Consider the following 20,274-nt stretch of genomic DNA (forward strand, 5'->3'; position numbering starts at 1 on the left):
ATCACACATGCAAACAGGTGGACTTGCATTATATCGTACGGATCCTCGGGTCCACTGTCGTGAATATAAAACAAAGACATGATATCAAACATCAGTATGAAGTGCATTTTAGATAATCAGATTTCACATTGGAGAGATATAGGGTTGGTCTCATAGATTCTGATCATATTTTACCATTCATTTTTTACTGGTTGCGATTGTGCATTTGATTTATGTTTCACATACCATCCATTTTTTACTGGTTGCAAGTGTGCATTTAATTTTTGTTTCACAATCATATATTCTAGTGTTTCTGTTTGTAAATTTTGTTTCGATGTCTTTATTTGTCTGTTCTTTGACACAGAGGCAAGGGTTCGTTCAAGAAGAAGATGGAAGTCCTCCGGAGCTTGAGAAGGCTGCTTTCACAGACTGTAGTACCTCCAGTGGATGCTGCTGTACGTGCTGGTGTTGTCCCTGTACTGGTTCAATGCATTTCGTTTGGCTCCTCAGATGAGCAGGTCAGGGATTGAGATACATTTCAACATTTACAATTCCCTTTTTTGGTTGATTGATTGGGAAATTTGGAATTAGTTCATGGATAACCATGATGAAAGAATTTGGAACATATGTTGATTATTTATTGTGGTGCAGTTATTGGAGGCAGCTTGGTGCCTCACAAATATTGCAACAGGTGACTCGGAACAAACAAGAGCCCTTTTACCTGCCTTCCCATTGCTGATTGCGCACCTTGGTGGTGAGTTGCATGAGTTTTTCCTAGTGTATCCCTGATCTTGTGTTAAACCTTCAATTTTCTTTTGTGCTTTGAAGAGTATTTTTCCTCACCTATGGGATGTCTTAGGGGAATGCTTTTGCCATTTGCGATTCCAAGACATATTACTTCTACCTACCTACTGTTAGTGAGTATTCATCAGGTCAAAGACAAGGAATAAGTGAGTAGCAATCAGGATTTGGTACCTTATTGACATGACATTCTTGGGACCTTAATTGTAGACTATGTCACAGGGTTTTCCAAATTCAAACCTTGAGGTTCAAAATTCGGTGAACCTCAAAAAAAATTGAAATTCGTTCAGATTCGCTGAACCTCAAGGACAATTCTCAAAGCCAAACCTAAACAAATTCGAATCAGCTTCAATTGAAGCCTCAGCCTGACTTTAAATATGAATTTTTCTATGGGTTCAAGATTTAAGGTTTCATTGTTTTCTGGTTTAAGTAAATAATAATTGGGCCATGGACATAATTGTCCATTCCTGCCGTGACGCACACAGACTTCCCATTCCTGCCACACTACATAGACTCTTTCATTTTGCTGTGCCCTATCCAGCTCGAACCTTGCTGGACTGTTTTTCATTTCCTCATTTCTACTTCTTCTTTAAATTGATTTCGCTGGACTGTGGATAGGTATTTTATGTTGAAAAGTGTAACTAGGTTTGGTCTTCATAATGACATGTAATTGTGATTTTTGTAAATGATGAAAAGAAAAAAAATAAAATTATTATTGTAATACTTGCTTCATGGGTTTCATGAGCAAGATATATTATTTTTAGATGGCTCCCATTGAGAGCCTTTAGGATTTGTCATTAAAGTCAATGTCATGTATGAAGAATCCTTCTTGGGCATGTTACAAATGTATAGGAGTCAATAGAATGGTCTAGTAGCCCACCAAAGACAAGCACAAGTTCTCCTCTTCAAGTCGGCCTTTAGATGAAGTGAAGAACTCATGTCGGCCTCACCTTATGGAGACACACCTATTCATATGCACATGTCAGCTTATTTATATAGACAAACCACTATATATATGTGGGAAGGGTCTTCTCATTTCCACAGAAGACAAGTTCGGATATGTCTCTGAAATTCGGGTGGATAATTACAGTGACTAGTTCGGATGTCATTACAGTCAAGGACCTTAGATATCATTACAATCAAGGAGTTCGGATGTCATTACAGTCAACAGTTCGGATATCATTACAGTCATGAAGTTCAGATTTCTGTGAGAGAGTCTTGGTGCTATGAAGAAGCCACAGATCAGTGCTATAATGGAGACCACAGATTCGGTGCTATGAAGAAACTACAGTTCAGTTATATATCACAGAGATTCGGTGCTATCTTGGCTTCGATGCTGCTAAGTAATCACAGTTCGGTGACATTACAGTGATGTGTTTCTGTGCCATCTCAGTTCGTGTTAATTCTATGTCTTGGAGCTAAGAAGGTCGAAGTGGAAGAGGAGTCAAGAAGAAGGTTGACTGTCTAGAGAACTTGTGTCTTGGTCTTGGAGTGGCAGATAGGTCAAGGGTCTTGGTCTTGGTATTCGTCAATTGGAATCTCTATAAGAAGAATTTGTGTTGGTTTTCCTCTCAAAGAGTGAGAGGTTTTGGCCCTGGCTTATAGCCTACATTCTGTATCTCTTGTCTATTTATGTTCATGCATTGGTAGCTGTTTGATGAAGAAGAACACTAATAACTTAAGTAAAGAAGATCCTAATCTAAAGAAGTAGATAGCACTCACAAGAAGTTACTAATAGAAGAGAAATCACCTAAGTATCGATGCCCTAGATTTCTCAACATGGTTTCAGAGCTAAGGTGACAGTTAAGGAAGGGCATCTTATCAAAGAGACACTCAAGGACCGAGTTTCAAGAAAAGCATCAAAGCAAGTCGTAGTATATCAAAGTGAAGCTGAGATCTACATCAAAGAAGAAGTCTACACCAACAAAACCTTTTGATCGTCTAGTCATCATCAAAACGACCACAAAGACCCTCATCAAGTTGAAGAGATCTACAAAGCAAGGTAGCCCAAAGTATAGACATCCAAGAGAAGCACTTCAAGGACAAAGATCATATCATCTTGGAAAAAGTTGAAACCCTAGAAGCATTTCTGGATCTGCACTCATTCACCACCGAAGAAGTTGAAGTATCTTGAAGGTTAGTTATCCAAAGAAGGCTAAAGGCATTATCATCATCTTCAAAAGGCTATAAGGCAAGTTCCCTCTCATTGAAGCAAGGACCCCTCCCTTATCCTTAAAGAAGATCATTCGAGGAAGCATCAAGACATCCTCATCAATCACCATCAACAAAGGGAGCTAGATCAAAAGGCATTGTCATCATAAAAGGGGCAATCTCCTTTTTATTGAAGAAGGGATTTCATTTGGAAGAAGATCATCCAAAAGGGCACTAATACATCTTCGTCAACCACCATCAAAGGGATCAAGTTGAAGATTTCATCTTCACTTGTCAAGTAAGTATCTTTTATTCTATAATCTAATCTAGTAAAATGACTTCATTTTGCAAGGAGATCTATAAGTTGGCTGGGTCATTGAACTTCCTTGCATGAAAAAGGAGGATAGACATAGTCCTCAAAGAAAGTGAAGTCATTGATCATATCTATGGAAAAGCCTCCAATCCCTCCGAAGCTCAAGCATTATCTGAATACATTGAAAGGGATCAAAGGGCTCAAGCGATTCTCATGAAATCAGTCAAAGGTACCCTCATTCCCTATAGAGCACGATTGGAGACATCAAAGGAGATATATGATAAGCTGGTAAAACTATTATCTGAAGATACGATAAAGAAGGTCATATTACTTAGAGCTATTGAAGGTATCAAAGGATAAAGGATTATCTTCATAAGATCTCAACTACAAGATCTGGGAGAGATGATTTCAGATATGGAAATGATCTCCTTTGTTCTAAATACACTAACTGAGAACAAGGTAAAGAAAGCTATTTCATTCAACAACTTGTGGTTTCTATGCAAGATAGGAGAAGACAAGTCGAGGGCAATAGGGTGTTCAAACATTTGCCGGAAGGAAGGAGAAGTTTAATTTTGTCCTCGGAAAGGAAAGAAGAACATAGCTAAGATTCAATGCTATGTGCATTACAAGAAAGATTGTCCTAAGCTTAAGAAGGGAAATAACAAGAAAGATAGAGAAGAAGCCCATTTCACCGAAGAAGTGGAGGAAGCTGAAAAGAAGAAATCCTAGGAAGAGGAAAAGCATTAGAAGTAAGAGCTCGTGACATCATCATAGGAAACATGAAGGATGTCTGGAACAAAATCTATGGTAGTCAAATATGAAGGATATAGCTCTTGGGAACCTCATTGAAAGCTCAAGTAACACTTATGGGAAAAAGGAAGAAGTCATCCAAGACAAGGCTCATCATACATCAGTCAAAAGGTAACATCTGTTGGATAGGGATATGCAAGATCCTCAAGATTCTCTGATGGAATCTTCATCGGAAGGTTCACCAATCTAGAGAGGAAGCAAGTGTTTCATCAAGAACTCCAACTTATGGAATTCATGGGATGATGTTATGATGACATAAGAGATGAAGCAGATCAAGGGGTTGAAGTTCTTTTCAATCAAGGAAGCTGCTGAAAGAAGCCTAGATGACCTAAAGGTAAATGAGGTATGTATGCTTGTATTCAATATTATAAAGTCATGTTGTATGGTTGCAGGTAACATGGATCACTGCTCTATCTTGAGAAGCATGATCAAAGGAAAGGAATCTCCTCCTATGAAAGGATGCCGGAAGGCATGGGTCACACTAGATGAAATCAACATAATATGTCCTCATATGAAGTATGAGGTGGTTGACTACAATTGAGGAGCTCTGATTGGAAGCTCTTGGGAATGAAATGTGTGAAGAAACAAAGGAAGAGATCGTGAGATATGCAACCTTGGTAAAGGCAATCAACATTTGGAAGACCAAGAAGATTTGACTAGGATATCTCCATGAAAGATATGAAGACTCTAATGGAGTCTGAAAAAGAAAGAGACCCTTAACAACATATATCTTTGGGAGATGTGTCGATATGTATGCAGGATGCCGATGCAAACTTGTAGATGTCATGATGAAAGACCATCAGAAAGGTAATGCTGATTTTAAAGTTCATTCCTTTATTTTTGAACAAATATCTGCAGGGCTTCCAAGGGAAGGTCTATGGATGTCTTCCACCACGGATGCACATGTAGTAGGATGAAAGATCCTCAAGTAAACATGGCATGAAGGAAGGCCAGATATGGACTGATGGATCACATTCTGGTGATGACATGGCTGACTCAGGGATGAAAGCAATGGATGGTCGGTGCCCTATGTAGAAGTCCCAAACATGAAGATGTGAAAATTCCTACACTCGAAGGAACCCCTACTGTTGCAAATCTGAATCTACTTCACCTACTTGATTTTTAAATTACATTTATCAAGTTATTCTTCTGAATACTGAAAGAAATTACTTATGCAGCCTACACTAATTAAATATTTGATCTCATGAAACAAAAACTAGAGCAAAGAACAAGATATATAGGACACACTTATTTTTGGATACAATAGTCCCCGGAAAAGCCCAATGCGGGAAAACCGATGCAACAGTTCTGAGGGTTTATTATTATGTAGGAGAAATATTTGAATACAAATCTAGGATGATCATCCAGTAATCCTTTACAGAGAAAAATACTGGTGGAAAATCTTAGTGAGTTTTACCTCACTTCACCCTACAGAATTTCGGCTGATTCGGCACAAGACTGGCTAACTCCGGTTATTTTTGCGTTGGCTCTGTGTCAGCCCTACATCAGCTTCTCTGCCCTTTGCGTCAACTCTCCCGACTATTCCGACAGTTTCGACAGTTCCTGACAATTCTGGCAGTTCTGGATTTTGCTTTTTGCGTTGGCTCTGCGTCAACTCTCCTGGCTACTGCGTTGCCTTTGTGTCAACTCTCCCGACTGTTTCGACAGTTCTCGACAGTTTCGGCAGTTCCTGGTAGTTTCGGCTGTTATGTCAGTTCTGGATTCTGTGTGACAGGCAGTTTTTCTGCGTCAGCTCTCCCGGCTACTGCGTTGCCTCTTTGCAAGCTCTCTCCGCCTCCCTGTTCTATATTCTCCGGAAAGTCCTCTTGTATTCTCTCTGCCCCTCAGCTGTAAGATCTCCCTAATCGATTTTCCTCCTGAGAACTTCTCACCTCAGAAAATTGATTTCCTAAATCTCTCTGTGTGTCTTTCCAAATGAACTCAAGCCTCCATTTTATACTTTTCCTGTTGAGTCTTCAACGGCTGAGATTAAGTCTCTAATCAACGACTAAGATTAAAACATGACTTGATCTGCTTTCTAGATCATTCTCACCCATATTTTGATTAATACCCATTAATATTTTAATTTCCCTACGTTTAGACTTAGGAACTTCATTAAAAATATTAATTATTTTAATAAAATACAATTCGGGTGGAATTTCACCAAACGATTACGGGTTATTTAGAACTCATGTGCCTCAACCTTTCCACCAATTTTCAAGGCTAGAGCACTTCTGATGCTACCAAAAACTAACACTCCCTCTTAGCGAGGAAAGTGCTCTAGCAACAATGTTCACCTGCATGCTGCTTTGTTTCTGAAGCACTTCCTTTTTGCACTTCTATTGCCACCAACACTGTGCTGCTACTGCTACTGTATTGTTGCCCATGACACTGCCATTGCCGCTACTTCATCTGTACTACAACTCCCTCTCAAACGCTGCATCTGCTATGCTTCTAGCATTGCCACTGCTAACACTGCATTCGTATTGCAACTCAGTTGCTGAGAGAAGCAATTGAAAAACATCCAAAATTAACTGAACTTAACTGTGTTCAGCATAATACAATGAATGTTGGAATCTGACTGCTACTAGTCTCTGACCCTCTGAATCTTCTGTGTTGTTGCTGACTTCTGCATTGTGCCAACTGCACTGCTGCCAACCTTGCTTTGCGCTGATCAGTCTCTGGTCCCAAGCTACTGCATCTGTCCTCCAAACACTCCACTGCATCATCTGACACTAAGTCCATCTCGATACTGCTGAATCTTGGGATCCCGTAGCAAGGAATTGATCCAAGAGGTGGAATCCTCAAGGATCTTGCCCACATGTAGTCCTCCCGACTACAACTCAATATTGCTCCATCTCCCTCCTGGAGATGTGTGGGCACTCATGGCAACTCATCCTTGTCAATCTTTGCTTAAGAAACCTTAGGATCATGTTTCTCATCCTTGTCCTTTTTCTTCAAAGGACACTGGGATGCATAGTGGCCCATCTCACCACAACTGAAACATTTCACCTTCGAAATGTCCTCCTTTTGTTTCGGCTTCTGTTGTCCCTTCGATGCTAGAGCTACGTTGTCCTCCTCCTCCTTCGTCTTTGTGCCACTCCCACTGCTGCCACTGAGGCTGACCTTCTCTAGGTCCCTCCTTAACTCCTTTTGAAGAGCCGCCCACATCTCCTCCCATGAAGGTAGTTTTTTCTCTGCCCGAAATGCTTTGGATGAAAACTTGCCATTCATCAGAGACTCCATTCAGGGCTATCCTCACCATTGCGGTTGGTTGAGGAGTGGACCCCACTGTAGCAAGCTGGGCTCTAGTGTCCTGAAGACGTTGAAGATAGAGGTTCACCCCTTCTCCTTTCTGCATCAAAGTCTATTGTAACTTCTGCTCCAAATACATCTTTCACTGTTCGGAAGAGCCTTCATACAGAGAAGAAAAGGCTTCTCACATTTCTCGAGCTGTATCCTTGACCTGCAAGTGTGAGACCACATGATCTCAAACTCCATCGAGGATGAGCCTCTTCGCCTTCCACAATACTCTTGACGTAGGCTTCGAGATCATGTTCCTCCAAAAGAACTAGGATTTTGGCCTTCCATATGACATAGTTGGAGGCTCCTTCCAACCTGTCCTGATCTCTGAGCCCATGCGATGCCATTTCACCCAACTGCCGAACTAACTCTTCTAGTCACTGCTTAGCACTGCTCAACAAGTGAGAAATTCGAACTTTTTGGCAGAAAGTTCTCTGCGGAGAAAATTCCCCTTCTACGTGTCTTCGTTCTTTTCCAGACTACGCCCTTGAAACACTGTGTTGAGGCTCTGCGTCACTCCCTTTGCCTCTGCAAACTCATGAATTGGAAATTGTACCTCTCTGCCATCTCACTCAGAGAGAAATTTCCTCAGATCTGCTTCTTGGCAAGGATTGCGCAATCCCTTTAAGGGGATTCGAATTGCTGCCAAGTGCAACTTTCGGCCTCACTGCTCAACACTGGATCTACTCTTCCTGTTTCAAAATCAATCCTCTGATACCATGTTAAAATTCCTACACTCGAAGGAACCCCTTCTGCAACAAATATGAATCTACTTCACCTACTTGATTTTTAAATTACATTCATCAAGTTATTCTTCTAAACATTGAAGCAAATTACTTCGATAGCTTACACTAATTAAATATTTGATCTCATGAAACAAAAACTAGAGCAAAGAACAAGATACATATGACGCTTATTTTTGGATACAATAGTCCCCGGAAAAACCCAATGCGGGAAAACCGGTGTAGCAGTTTTGAGGGCTTATTATTATGAAGGAGAAATATCTGAATACAAATCTAGGATGCTCATCCAACAATCCTTCACAGAGAAAAATACTGGCGGAAAATTTGAGTGAGTTTTACCTCACTTCACCTGGCAGAATTTCGGCTGATCCGACACAAGACTGGATAACCCTGGCTATTTCTGCGCTGGCTCTGCGTCAGCCTTGCGTCACCTTCTCTGCCCTCTGCGTCAGCTCTCCCGACTGTTCCGACAGTTCTCGACAATTCCGACAGTTCCCGACAGTTCCGTCAGTTTTGGATTTTGCGTTCTGTGCTGGATCTGCGTTAGCTCTCCCAGTGGTTCTGACAGTTCTCAGCAGTTCCGACAGTTCCTGACAGTTCTGGATTCTGTGTGACAGACAACTTTTTTGCTTTAGCTCTCTCGGCTACTGCGCTGCCTCTTTGCAAGCTCTCTCCACCTCTCTGTTCTATATTCTATGGAAAGTCCTTCTCCCAGAGTCTCTCTGCCCCTCAGCTGCAAGATCTCCCCAATTGATTTTCCTCCTGAGAACTTCTCACTTGAGAAAATTGATTTCCCTAATCTTTCTGTGTGTCTTTCCAAATGAACCCCAAGCCTCCATTTTATACTTTTCCTCTTTAGTCTTCAACGACCGAGATGAAGTCTCTAATCAACAACTAAGATTAAAACATGACTTGATCCGCATTCTAGATTATTCTCACCCATATTTTGATTAATACCCTTTAATATTTTAATTTCCCTAAGTTTAGACTTAGGAACTCTATTAAAAATATTAATTATTTTAATAAAATACAATCCGGGTGGAATTTCACTAAATAGGTTCTGGGTTCTTTAGAACTCATGTGCCTTAGCCTTTCCACCAATTTTCAAGTCTAGAGCACTTCCGATGCTACCAAAAACTAACAGAAGACTCCTAGATAATGAAAAGGAGTTCATGACATAGTGAGGAGGAGGTCTTCAAGCAGCTAGTTGTCCCATCATCTCCACCCAAGCAGCTGCTGTAGGTCCCTAATTAAGAGGGAGCCTGGAAACAAGTTTCTTACTTGGAAGAAACTTGGAAATTCCTAAGCCAAGAGGGAGCTTAGGTACATTCCTTCTGTAGGAATGAGTACATTTCTTTATTGGAATAGATATGTCCTCCCTAATTAAGAGGGAGAGAGATACATCATTCTGGTCTTCATCGGGAAGACAGAATGGAGGATTGGGTAAACAACTGGCATCCGATGCTCTTTGAGGATGAGATAGGGCATCCAAGATAAGAGTAGTCGTAGAGGACTGATGTTCTTTGAGGACTGGGAATCCAAGATAAGAATAGTGCTGATCGAACACACCCTGAGAACTCGAGTGGGGTATGTTCCAGGAGAGACAATGATTAGGGTGTCTATAAATCATTGGTCTCGCCAACATTGAGCTCAGATCTTGTGGAGAGATAGAACTGTTAGTCAAGGGCTTGTTATGTGACAATGCTAGTTGATATGATGCTATACAGATGGGTTACCAATCCGATTCTTCTTATGAGAAATTCTATAGATTCAGAATGACCAAGTACCATAATGAATACCTCCCTAGTTAAGAGGGAGTGTTGAAAAGTGTAACTAGGTTTGGTCTTCATAATGACATGTAATTGTGATTTTTGTAAATGATGAAAAGAAGAAAAATAAAATTATTATTGTAATAGTTGCTTCATGGGTTTCATAAGCAAGAGATTTTATTTTTAGATGGGTCCCATTGAGAGGCTTTAGGATTGTCATTAAAGTCAATGTCATGTATGAAGAACCCTTCTTGGGCATGTTACAAATGTATATGAGTCAATAAAATGGTCTAGTAGCCCTCCAAAGACAAGCACAAGTTCTCCTCTTCAAGTCGGCCTCTAGATGAAGTGAAGAACTCATGTTGGCCTCACCTTATGGAGACACACCTATTCATATACACATGTCGACTTATTTATATAGACAAACCACTATATATATGTGGGAAGGGTCTTCGCATTTCCACAGAAGACAAGTTCGGATATCTCTCTGAAATTCAGGTGGATAATTACAGTGACTAGTTCGGATATCATTACAATCAAGGAGCTTGAATATCATTACAATCAAGGAGTTCAGATATCATTACTGTCAACAGTTTGGATATCATTACAGTCATGAAGTTCAGATTTCTGTGAGAGTCTCGGTACTATGAAGAAGCCATAGATCAGTGCTATAATGGAGACCACAGATTCGGTGCTATGAAGAAACTACAGTTTAGTTATATATCATAGAGATTTGGTGCTATCTTGGCTTCAGTGCTGCTAAGTGATCACGGTTTGGTGACATTACAGTAATGTGTTTCTATGCCATCTCAGTTCGTGTTAATTCTATGTCTCGAACCTAAGAAGGTCGAAGTGGAAGAGAAGTCAAGAAGAAGGTTGAGTGTCAAGAGAACTTGTGTCTTGGTCTTGGAGTGGAAAATAGGTCAAGGGGCTTGGCCTTGGTATTCGTCAATTGGAATCTCTATAAGAAGAATTTGTGTGTGTTTTCCTTTCAAAGAGAGAGGTTTTGGCCCTGGCTTATAGCCTACATTCTGTGTCTCTTGTCTATTTTTTTTTTCCAGTGGAAAAATCGGTAACTTTTTATTTAAAAAATGAAAAGTTACACTAGTAGATGCTTGAAGCATTTCCATAAGACGCCCATTGGGCTCGAGTGCTTTTGCACCCCACGCAACGTTACAAAGCTAACGTGCAGATGAAGAAGAAGAAAGGGAAAAAAAGAGAAAAAAAAAGGAGGAGGCAAGAAAAACTGAGTTCGGTCACACTTCAAGTTTTTCTTCCCTTTTTCTTTTCGACCTTGCGCCACTCTCCTTGGGTGGGCTCGATCGAAGCTATGACTAACTGTGTTTCTGCTTTCTGAGATCCTGCTTCCTTGTCTGAATCCGAGGTATCTGAGTGGTGATGTCGTTTGATCCCTCCCATGCTCTGATCCTCGTTTGCCTTCTCTGCCTGATTTGGATGACGCTGTAAAGCCTTGTTGTCTGATGTAGTTTCCTTCTGTGTCTCCATTTCTTGGGATACCTCAGCATTCCCTGCGGGGGTATCTTCCTCTTCTGCTTCTGATTCTTCGTCTTCTGAGTTATGGGGAGAAAATTGCCATCCTTTCCTCTGCTTCCCTTTCTGCTTTCTTTTACTGTTTGCTTTCTTGGCTTCTGGACATGTGCTTTGCAAGTGCCCTGTTTGCCTGCATCTGAAAGCTGTGTTTTCGTAGTCTAGTGCTTGCAGCCAATTTTGTTGTTTGTAGATCAGCCTTATGTTGTCTGGCAGCCCTTTACTTAGATCTACTTCCACACAAATGCGTGCAAAAGTGTAGACCCTTTCATCAATCCTCTCCAGATCTGTTTTGATGTATTTCCCTATGCTGTTCCCAATTCCTTCCAAAACTCGTTCACTCCAAAAGTGAAGGGGAAGGTTGTATAGACCGACCCAGACCGGCACTTTGGACACAGTCATTTTGTTTGGATCAAAATCTGGAAACCATGGAGTCATGAACAACCCTGACGTTCCCCAGAACCAAGGTCCAGCACTGATGATTGTGTCTCTGACTTCCCTGGATGCAAATCTAACTATGAAAAACCCCTTGGAGCATAAATGTATATCACATTCCATGGTCCAACTGGTGAAAATCCAGTGAAATAGATCCGATGGTTTTGGCCAAAAACTGTTGAAGCGACAGATTAGAGCTTGCGTTTCATAAGACTTAACGAAATCATCAAGCCCTGTAGAATCAAGGTTAAGGGCTGGAGTTTGCCCTAGCTGATCTACTATGTATGGCCTGGATATATATCCGCCTTGATCTGGAGAGGACCCTGAATCTCTGTTACCTTGTAGAATGTTCTTGTAGGAGAACCCTCCCTTGGGTTGATGCTGAGATGCTGTCTTTTTCCCCTTGTCTCCTCCTGAGAAGCTTGGCTGTCCCTGAGGCAGAGCTCCTCCTCTCAGCCTGAGGTTTAAAACAATGGTTTTTTCTGGACTAATCTCGTAGCTTCCCAAAGTTCTACTGTCCTGGAGAGACCACCTACCACTGACCAAATGTTGGATCTGAACAGGATATCCGGTCAAAGCCCAAATTTGCTGTTTCAGCTGCATGATAGTGCTTCCTGCATGTACCCATACTATACAGGATTTCCCTTCAGGGGTTTTAATAAAAATCTGAAAACGAGTTGTTGTTACCTGAAGTCTGGGTTTTGGCAGAGTTCCTGATCTGCCTAAGCCGATGTCGCTGCTGATTGCCATGTGCTCTGGCTGTAGGCAATCTTCCAGATCTAACCTCTTATTGGGTCGAACTTCCATTTGCATGTCAAGATCTGCATCCCCTCTGCTCGATTGATGCATATTTCCACCGATCTGCTGCCTGGGTTCTGGTTGTCTTCTAATATTGGTCAGATCGGATGGATCCTGCCCGGATCTGCAGTATTTGTGCCAATCCATTGTGAGAGGGAGCAGATCTGCAACATGCAGATAGACATCGGCTCTTTTGAAAACCTCGGCTGCAGTTGGCACAGTGGAATTGACTGGATTGCTAATAATATTCACAATTGCATTGGGACAACATTTGGCTACCCCTACGCACAGGGTGCGGACGATTCCCGCATTAATATTGAACAAATCGTCCCTAGTCATCCCGGGTTTCCGTGGAATTCCTGCAGGGATGATCACTAGATCCATTCCCACCAACGCTGCTTCCAGCTGCTCTTTGCCCACAAATCCACGCACAACGGCGGTGGTGTCCATATGGCTGATATCTGCAGTGACGCCGGGGGTATTGACGACATCATAGAGGTGAAGGACTGAGACCAACGGATTCATTTTCATGAGCATGGAAAGGGGTTGTCTGATGCCGCCTGAGGCTCCGAGGACAACCACCTTGAATCCAGACGCCCTGCCTTTCGATCTGCAATCGATGCGCCCGAGTACTCCTTCATTCTGCAGCTGTGAATGCCCTGGATGGACGAGGTGAGCAGCAATTCGAGAAATTCGATCTCTGGTCCTGTGATCCATGGCGTGAGATTCTCTCGACAAAAAATCATCTCTTGTCTATTTATGTTCATGCATTGGTAGCTATTTGATGAAAAAGAACACAAATAACTTAAGTAAAGAAGACCCTAATATAAAGAAGTAGAAAGCACTCACAAGCAATTATTCATAGAAGAGAAATCACCTGACTATCGATGACCTAGATTTCTCAACATTTTACAGTTGTTTTCACGTGTATTTTGTTTAATTTCTTAGCAAGAATAAAATATGTAATTTGCTGAGAGATTAATGTGATAATAATATTATTTTTAAAACATGAAAAAATATAAATTAAAATTATGAACAAATCATTACATGTTATAGTTTAAATTTTATTACATATTATAATATTGATCTATTCTAAAGTTAATTTTGAAAATTTTAAAATTCTATTAACAATCGAAAATGAATTATTTTTATAATGACAACGAGAATATTGTTTTTAAGATTAATTTTGATTCAAAATTTTAAAATAAATGAAATTTTAAATTTTGATATACTCCTCTTCCTCAATCACCTGATTGAGGAAGGCAATCTTCACATCCATCTGATGTATCTTCCACCCCATCTCTGAAGCAATAGAAATGACTGCCCTAATAGATGCATATCTGGCGACAAGAGCAAATGTCTCCTCATAGTCTACTCCCTCCTTATGGAAGAACCCTCTCGCCACGAACCTTGCTTTATATTTCAAAACACCGCCTTTAACTGCATGCTTGATCTTATAGATCTATCGAGAAATAAACAGTAACTTCCCCTCAGGCCTTGGCACCATGTCCCAAACATCGTTCCTCATGATGGAACTATACTCTTCCACCATGGCATCTCTCCAAACTTGCTGGTTTACTGCCTCCTCAAAGGTAGAAGGCTCGAACTCACTGATGCGGCCAAATAACTGGAAAATCTGGATGGTGGTCTACTTGTTAATTTTGAGGGCTAGATTGTTCTTTGCTTTAGATAATTGCATTTACAACCTTTTTCATTATTTACATATTGGATTCACAGTTCACCCCATAACATCATAACATCATTAGCAATTATGTACAAAGAACAATAACATCAATAGTGTAACAAAACAATAAAGAACAGTAGAAGAAAAGCATACACAATAGGGACACTAGGATTTAGGTCAGAGACCAGGGTAAAACCCCACAAGAGGGAAAATCCAACCAGATTCTTCTTTTATTAGATACTCACAATTGTTCAAATGAGATACAAATTACATTCATAATGAGATACGTCAATGTTACGTGGGAGTGGGAGCGAAAGCGGGGAGCGGGAGCGACATTTTCAGAAGCTCCCGGTTTGGGAGCGAATCCCGGAGCGATTTTTTAAAATATATATATATTAATTTTTGATACATATATGTCAACAAAAACATGTAGAATGATGAATTAGATATAAAAAACATAAAAAAACATAGATTGATCATTGAACCATATCACATCAATCATCTAGAGGTTATAATCTTCATCAACCATGTCGACAAGTTAGTAAAATACATATTACAACTGCAACATATTGAGTCTCGTGAATCATGATTCATCAAATTCAATCTTAAAGTTTCAACTTCAAGCTTTCAAAATTGAAAATTCAATATATAACATTTATCATCATTGATCACCAAAGTTGTACTTGTAAGCTAAGTTTAACCATTACAAGAAATAATATCTTAGATATTTCTAAGTCCTAACTTCTAACTGTTAACATGAAATGAAATTTTATAAAATGAAACATGAATAATGAAATGAAATGAAACAACTTTAGTCTTTCACGAAGCATCATATACATAATTCACAATCATTACCAATGAGTTATAATTGCCAACTTCAAACTTCAAATTTTCATTGTCACAGTCATATATTGTTTACAAAAAATATCATTATGATATGAAAGAGTCAAGAGTCAAGAGTCAAGGACTCAAGACTCAACAGTTATGAAAACTAATAGAAACTAGAAAAGACAAGTAAATTGTAAATCTACATGTGGCCCTTGCCACGAGAGTCTCCAGGAGTATAAGCAGGTCGTGGTGGTCTTCTAGGAGTCTCCCACACAGACCGACGACTAGAACTAGAAGGCACATGCCCTCCACGTGAGGGTGTAGATGGAGGTGGCGACAGCAAAGGAACAAGACTCGGAACTCGAGCACTGCTACTGGATGGTGGAGGTGGCATGGCTGTTGTAGCTGCTTCATCTTCATCCCTTATAAGTTCCTCTTCCAGTTCTTCAAGATGTATAGTGCCATCCTCCAAATTTTCATCCTCTGGGCGATTGTCCCAAATTTTATATGTGGAATCCTCATAAGCCCGATCACAGTAATGACTCAACAACCTCAAGTTGTAGTGCACATAAACCAAGCTTTCTGCTCGGTTTTCATTGAGTCTGTTTCTTTTCACATTATGTATGAAGCTGTAGGTGCTCCAACACCTCTCTGCAGAAGAAGTATTTACAACCTGTGATAGAACTTTTTTTGCCAATTTTGGCAAAAGTCCCTGGCCGCCATATGTTTCCCACCATGTGAGAGAATCAAATCTGTCTCTGTCTTCCATTGCATGGAAGTTACCAAACAAACCAGTGCCACTGAAGTATTTGCCTATTTCAAGGCGCACAACTGCACATTCCTCCCTGTCAGGTATCAACTTTTCTAATGCTTGCAAATATCCACTAGTTACCTCTGCATCTAAATGGGGTTTGGTCTTAATCCCACCCCCTGCTGCAGGTTGGCCCAACCAAGATGTAGAGTAGTATTTTGGTGTAAGGATATACGCCAAGCAATGTAGTGGAAGATTAAGTTTATTCCACCATTCACACACACAATCATGAATCAGTTTGTACAAGTCGGGATCTCTGTTATGAACAATATCTTTTATTTGCCCCAACATGGTATCCATCTGCTCATACACCTCGCCAATCACTGGTTTATCTGTATCTGCAAACCGAATCATGTGATAAATGGGCTTGGTGAAATCCAATACTTGCCTCACACTTGTCCAAAACTGACCATCAAGAGCGGCCTCCTCCACCAGTTCAAAACCTCGCCTGTCAACTGCATTTGTAGCCCTTTCCTTTAATACCTGCCAATGTGGACTTGGTACCATGCTAGCCAATGACTCTCTTACCTTCAAAAGGCGCTTGAAGGTGAGGTAATAGCTATCAAATCTGGTCTTTGCAATCTTCAACAACTCCAATCTCGACTGACTGCGGAAAAGGCCATGGGTATTGCTATGATTTGTAATAAATTTTATCATTTGTTTGCCTTTCTTGTACAAATCACCAATCCATTTGTATTGTGCATTTTTGTTCTTGACAACATCATGCATCAGAAGGTTCAATGTGTGAACCAAACATCCAGACCAAAATATGTTGGGGTATCTATCCTCAATAATTGCTCCGGTTGCCTTACAATTAGGAGCATTATCAGTGATGACTTGGATGACATTGTATGGCCCAATACGGCCAATTGTTTCAAGTAATGATTCTGCAATGTTGATGGCAGTCCTAAACTTGTCTGAGTAATCATGTGCAGTTAGAAAGATGGCACCACTAATAGACACAGCAAGAACACTGATCAATGGCTTGCCTTTTACATTTGTACATCCATCAGATACAATGGACACCCCATGGTCAGTCCAAGAACTTGTCATTCTATTCAAAGAATGTGATATTTTTTCTTTTTCATGATCAAGTCCAACGGTTCTTGCCTTGTCATACCCAGGGCTCTTGTATCCTTTAGGGGCATCATTTATGGCAAAAACCATTTCGTGCCAATAAGGTGAGCGAAGAACATTGAATGGTATCCCACATGCATAGAGAAACCTGTAAACCTTTGAATCCACATCATTCCTACACCCCTCATCAAGGAAATCTGATATGGTTCTACGCCTTAAAGCTGATGACCCTGTGCCTCCATATCCACTGCCTTGGGAGGATGCTGAAGGAGTTCTTTGTGCTTGTGATTGTGAGCTTGGTTCAAAGAAACCCCTTGATTTTTTAGATTTGTATTGGGCTTCCTCCTCTTCCCTTATGTATTTGGCTCTATCCGCTGTTGACACCGCTGGACAAGTTTTGATTCCTATTTGTTTATCTCCATCCCATGGCCTTTTCCCGCAGAGGTGTTTTCTGGCACGGGTGTATGAACCTGTGTAATTATTGTTGCAATGGGGGCAATGAAATTTAGTGGTTCCACCCCCTCTCCCTGCTTCAGGCCTGTTAACATATTTCCACAATGGGGTTTGGTCTTGTTTAGTTTTTTGAGAGTCATGTTCACCCTCCTCCAACTCCTCCTCACCGGGGTTTTCATCAAATCCACTTTCTCCAGCTTCTTCATCCCCCTCTTCATTTTGCCGCTCCGTTTCCTACTCTCCAGCACCATAATAACCATAAAAGGGACCAAGAAGAGGAAAATGCCAAGAAATATAGCCAGGTCCATGATGTTTGATATTTGTAGGCTTTTGAATCTGCAAAATTTAATGGGAATGGGAATGGGAATATGAATGAGAAAATTAATTTAATTTATTTAGATTAATTAATTTAATTTAGATTCATGATTTTTTTACTAAATAAAGTTAATAAACTAAACTAAACTAAATTAAACTAACTAAACTAAACTAAATTACTACCTAACTAAGGTTTAAAATACTAAATTACTAAGTTACTAACCTCTTTGCAGGCTTGCTCCTTGCTCCTCGACGCTTGCTCCTTGCTCCTTTGCTCTTGCTCTCCAGCTTCTACTTAACGCATTCAAGTGACAATGATATTTTTTTTGCCCCCAAGTCATTTTAAAACATAATTTTTTTTTTTTTTTTAATTTTTTTTGGTCGTTTGCGCGGAACGCCCCCAGCGTCACTCGAATTGCTCCCGGAGCGAAAAGTAAATGCTCGGGAGCGATCGCTCCCTGATTGCTCCTGAGCTGTAATTTTCGCTCCGGGAGTGACGCTCCCGATTTTAGCAGGGAGCGCAAATTTTTTTATCGGCAGTGCGCTCCCGAACCGCTCCCGCCCGGAGCGCGGATTGGGAGTGGGTTCGAGGGGGGGGGGGAGCACTCCCCCGCAACTCTGAGATATGTTAATCACATGAGGCCTCCTAGGGCTAACCCACGTCAGTTCACAACTATGTTTGTGAACTGAACGATCTGATCTTATGAGAGCTGCTACCATATCTCTGTCACAAATCAAAACTGTCAAATGACATCAAATGCTATCAAGAATCATCTTTGTCAAGAGTCACAAGAATAGGTGCCAACACTGATATATACACTAAAGGGCTTCTGCCAAGTCGCTGCATCAAGCACACTGACAAGATCACTGACGTATCATTGCCTTCCATCATTATCATACTACTACCAAATCACTGTCATGACGTTGTCACATCAAGACATACTTCACTGTAATATCAAGTTATACTGTTATGTAACAAAGTCGCTGCAACAGGGTCACGGTTATGGATGCTGTCAAACTAGGTCACTGCCATATCTTAAGTTACTGTTATATCAGATCTCCACTATCATTAGAACACTGTTAGACATCCCTGTCATATGTCATATACATATCCATACACTCATGAGGATTTCCAACATGCTCAATGTATACATATATATATATATATACCATATCAGATGACATTGTCATACAAAACACTGTTACACTTCGAAGGCACTGTTGCACAATTTACAGCCATGCCTCTAACACATAGATCACTATCATAAATTATAATAGATCACTGTCATAATAGATTAATGTCATATCTTGTCAACTGTCATTCATCAAGGTCAAGGGTCTATAGTCAAGTCAATGTAATATAGATTGTTGTCCTTCATCGAATTGCTAGCCATAGGAATATATAGCCAACCGCAGAGATACAATGCGAAACTAAGCTATATATTGATACCACAATAGCTATGTCACTGTAAAGTAATACATATCACAGAGTATAATGATAGTAGCGATGCCACTGCAAAGATAAATGCAGGTCACTGTATGCGGACCACTATAATACATAACACGAACCATAAAATGATCCCTGTATGGAATGCGAGCCACAAGTCATAGGGATAATACACAATCTATAGTGAAAGTAGTGAGATTTAGATAATACATATACGAGTCTTAAAGATTAGTGCGAGCCTCATATATGCACCACTGAGATGAGAGTGAACCATTGCTATACAAAGAATGCGAGCCTCAACAAAATGCTCTCCACTGTATTATATAGCGTGAGCCTTAACAGGATGAGAGCCACTGCGGAGATAAGTATGCTGAGCCTCCACAGGAGTAAATATGCCAAGCCTCCACAAAAGTAAATATGCTGAGCTTGCACAGAAGTAAATATGTCGAGCCTCCACAGAAGTAAATTTGCCAAGCCTCCACAGAATATTATTGAGATCTATCACTGAATATCCATCAGAGAGGCTGAAAATGTTGCACCAAAATGATGGAGGATTAGCGCCAATATATAGTTGAATGATCATACGAAAGGTCACCTCTTGTGGATGAGCCGACTTGTTCTATTTGAGGGCTGAAATATAATTTTGGAGGGAAATAATTGAATTCAGATTACTCATAATAATATTTTCTTGGACCATATTAAATAATAATCCTTTTGTGCAAATTCAATTCTTCTTTTGACCAAATTTGAATTTTGCTTGGGGTATACTAGATTTCCTTTGGGGCAGTGGGGTTTTCCAAGGGAAATTCATCCCGAAGCTGCCCAATTTTCAACACTCCCTCTCAGCTAGGGACGAATTTCCATTCACATCATAAGTCTCTGTGAAATTTTCACTATTGTAACTACTTGAAATTATTCTTCTAACTGAATATTATTATGTGTAGTTTATTTGCTATTTCGACAAACAACGAATAAAATCACTACTGCAATTTTCACCAAAAATAAAAAC

The 20,274-nt window shown here is 40.4% G+C and overlaps 1 protein-coding gene and 1 pseudogene across 2 annotated transcripts in view; one reads left to right on the forward strand and one right to left on the reverse strand.

Moving 5' to 3' along the window:
* The window catches only part of LOC149209136 (importin subunit alpha-9-like), a 279,111-nt gene that overhangs the window by 63,711 nt on the left and 195,126 nt on the right, over window positions 1-20,274 (forward strand). For both annotated transcript variants that reach the window (XM_089396297.1, XM_089396299.1), the window contains exons 3-4: window positions 344-497; window positions 631-733. In XM_089396297.1, the coding sequence (XP_089252423.1) occupies window positions 344-497; window positions 631-733 (257 nt within the window). The remainder of the gene's footprint in view (window positions 1-343; window positions 498-630; window positions 734-20,274) is intronic.
* Window positions 11,852-13,367, reverse strand: LOC149209137 (malate dehydrogenase, glyoxysomal pseudogene; annotated as a pseudogene).

This window comes from Pinus tabuliformis, chromosome 1_2, assembly GCF_031772625.1.
Source record: "Pinus tabuliformis cultivar Carrire ecotype Pingquan chromosome 1_2, CPIR1, whole genome shotgun sequence".
Taxonomy (NCBI): domain Eukaryota; kingdom Viridiplantae; phylum Streptophyta; class Pinopsida; order Pinales; family Pinaceae; genus Pinus; species Pinus tabuliformis.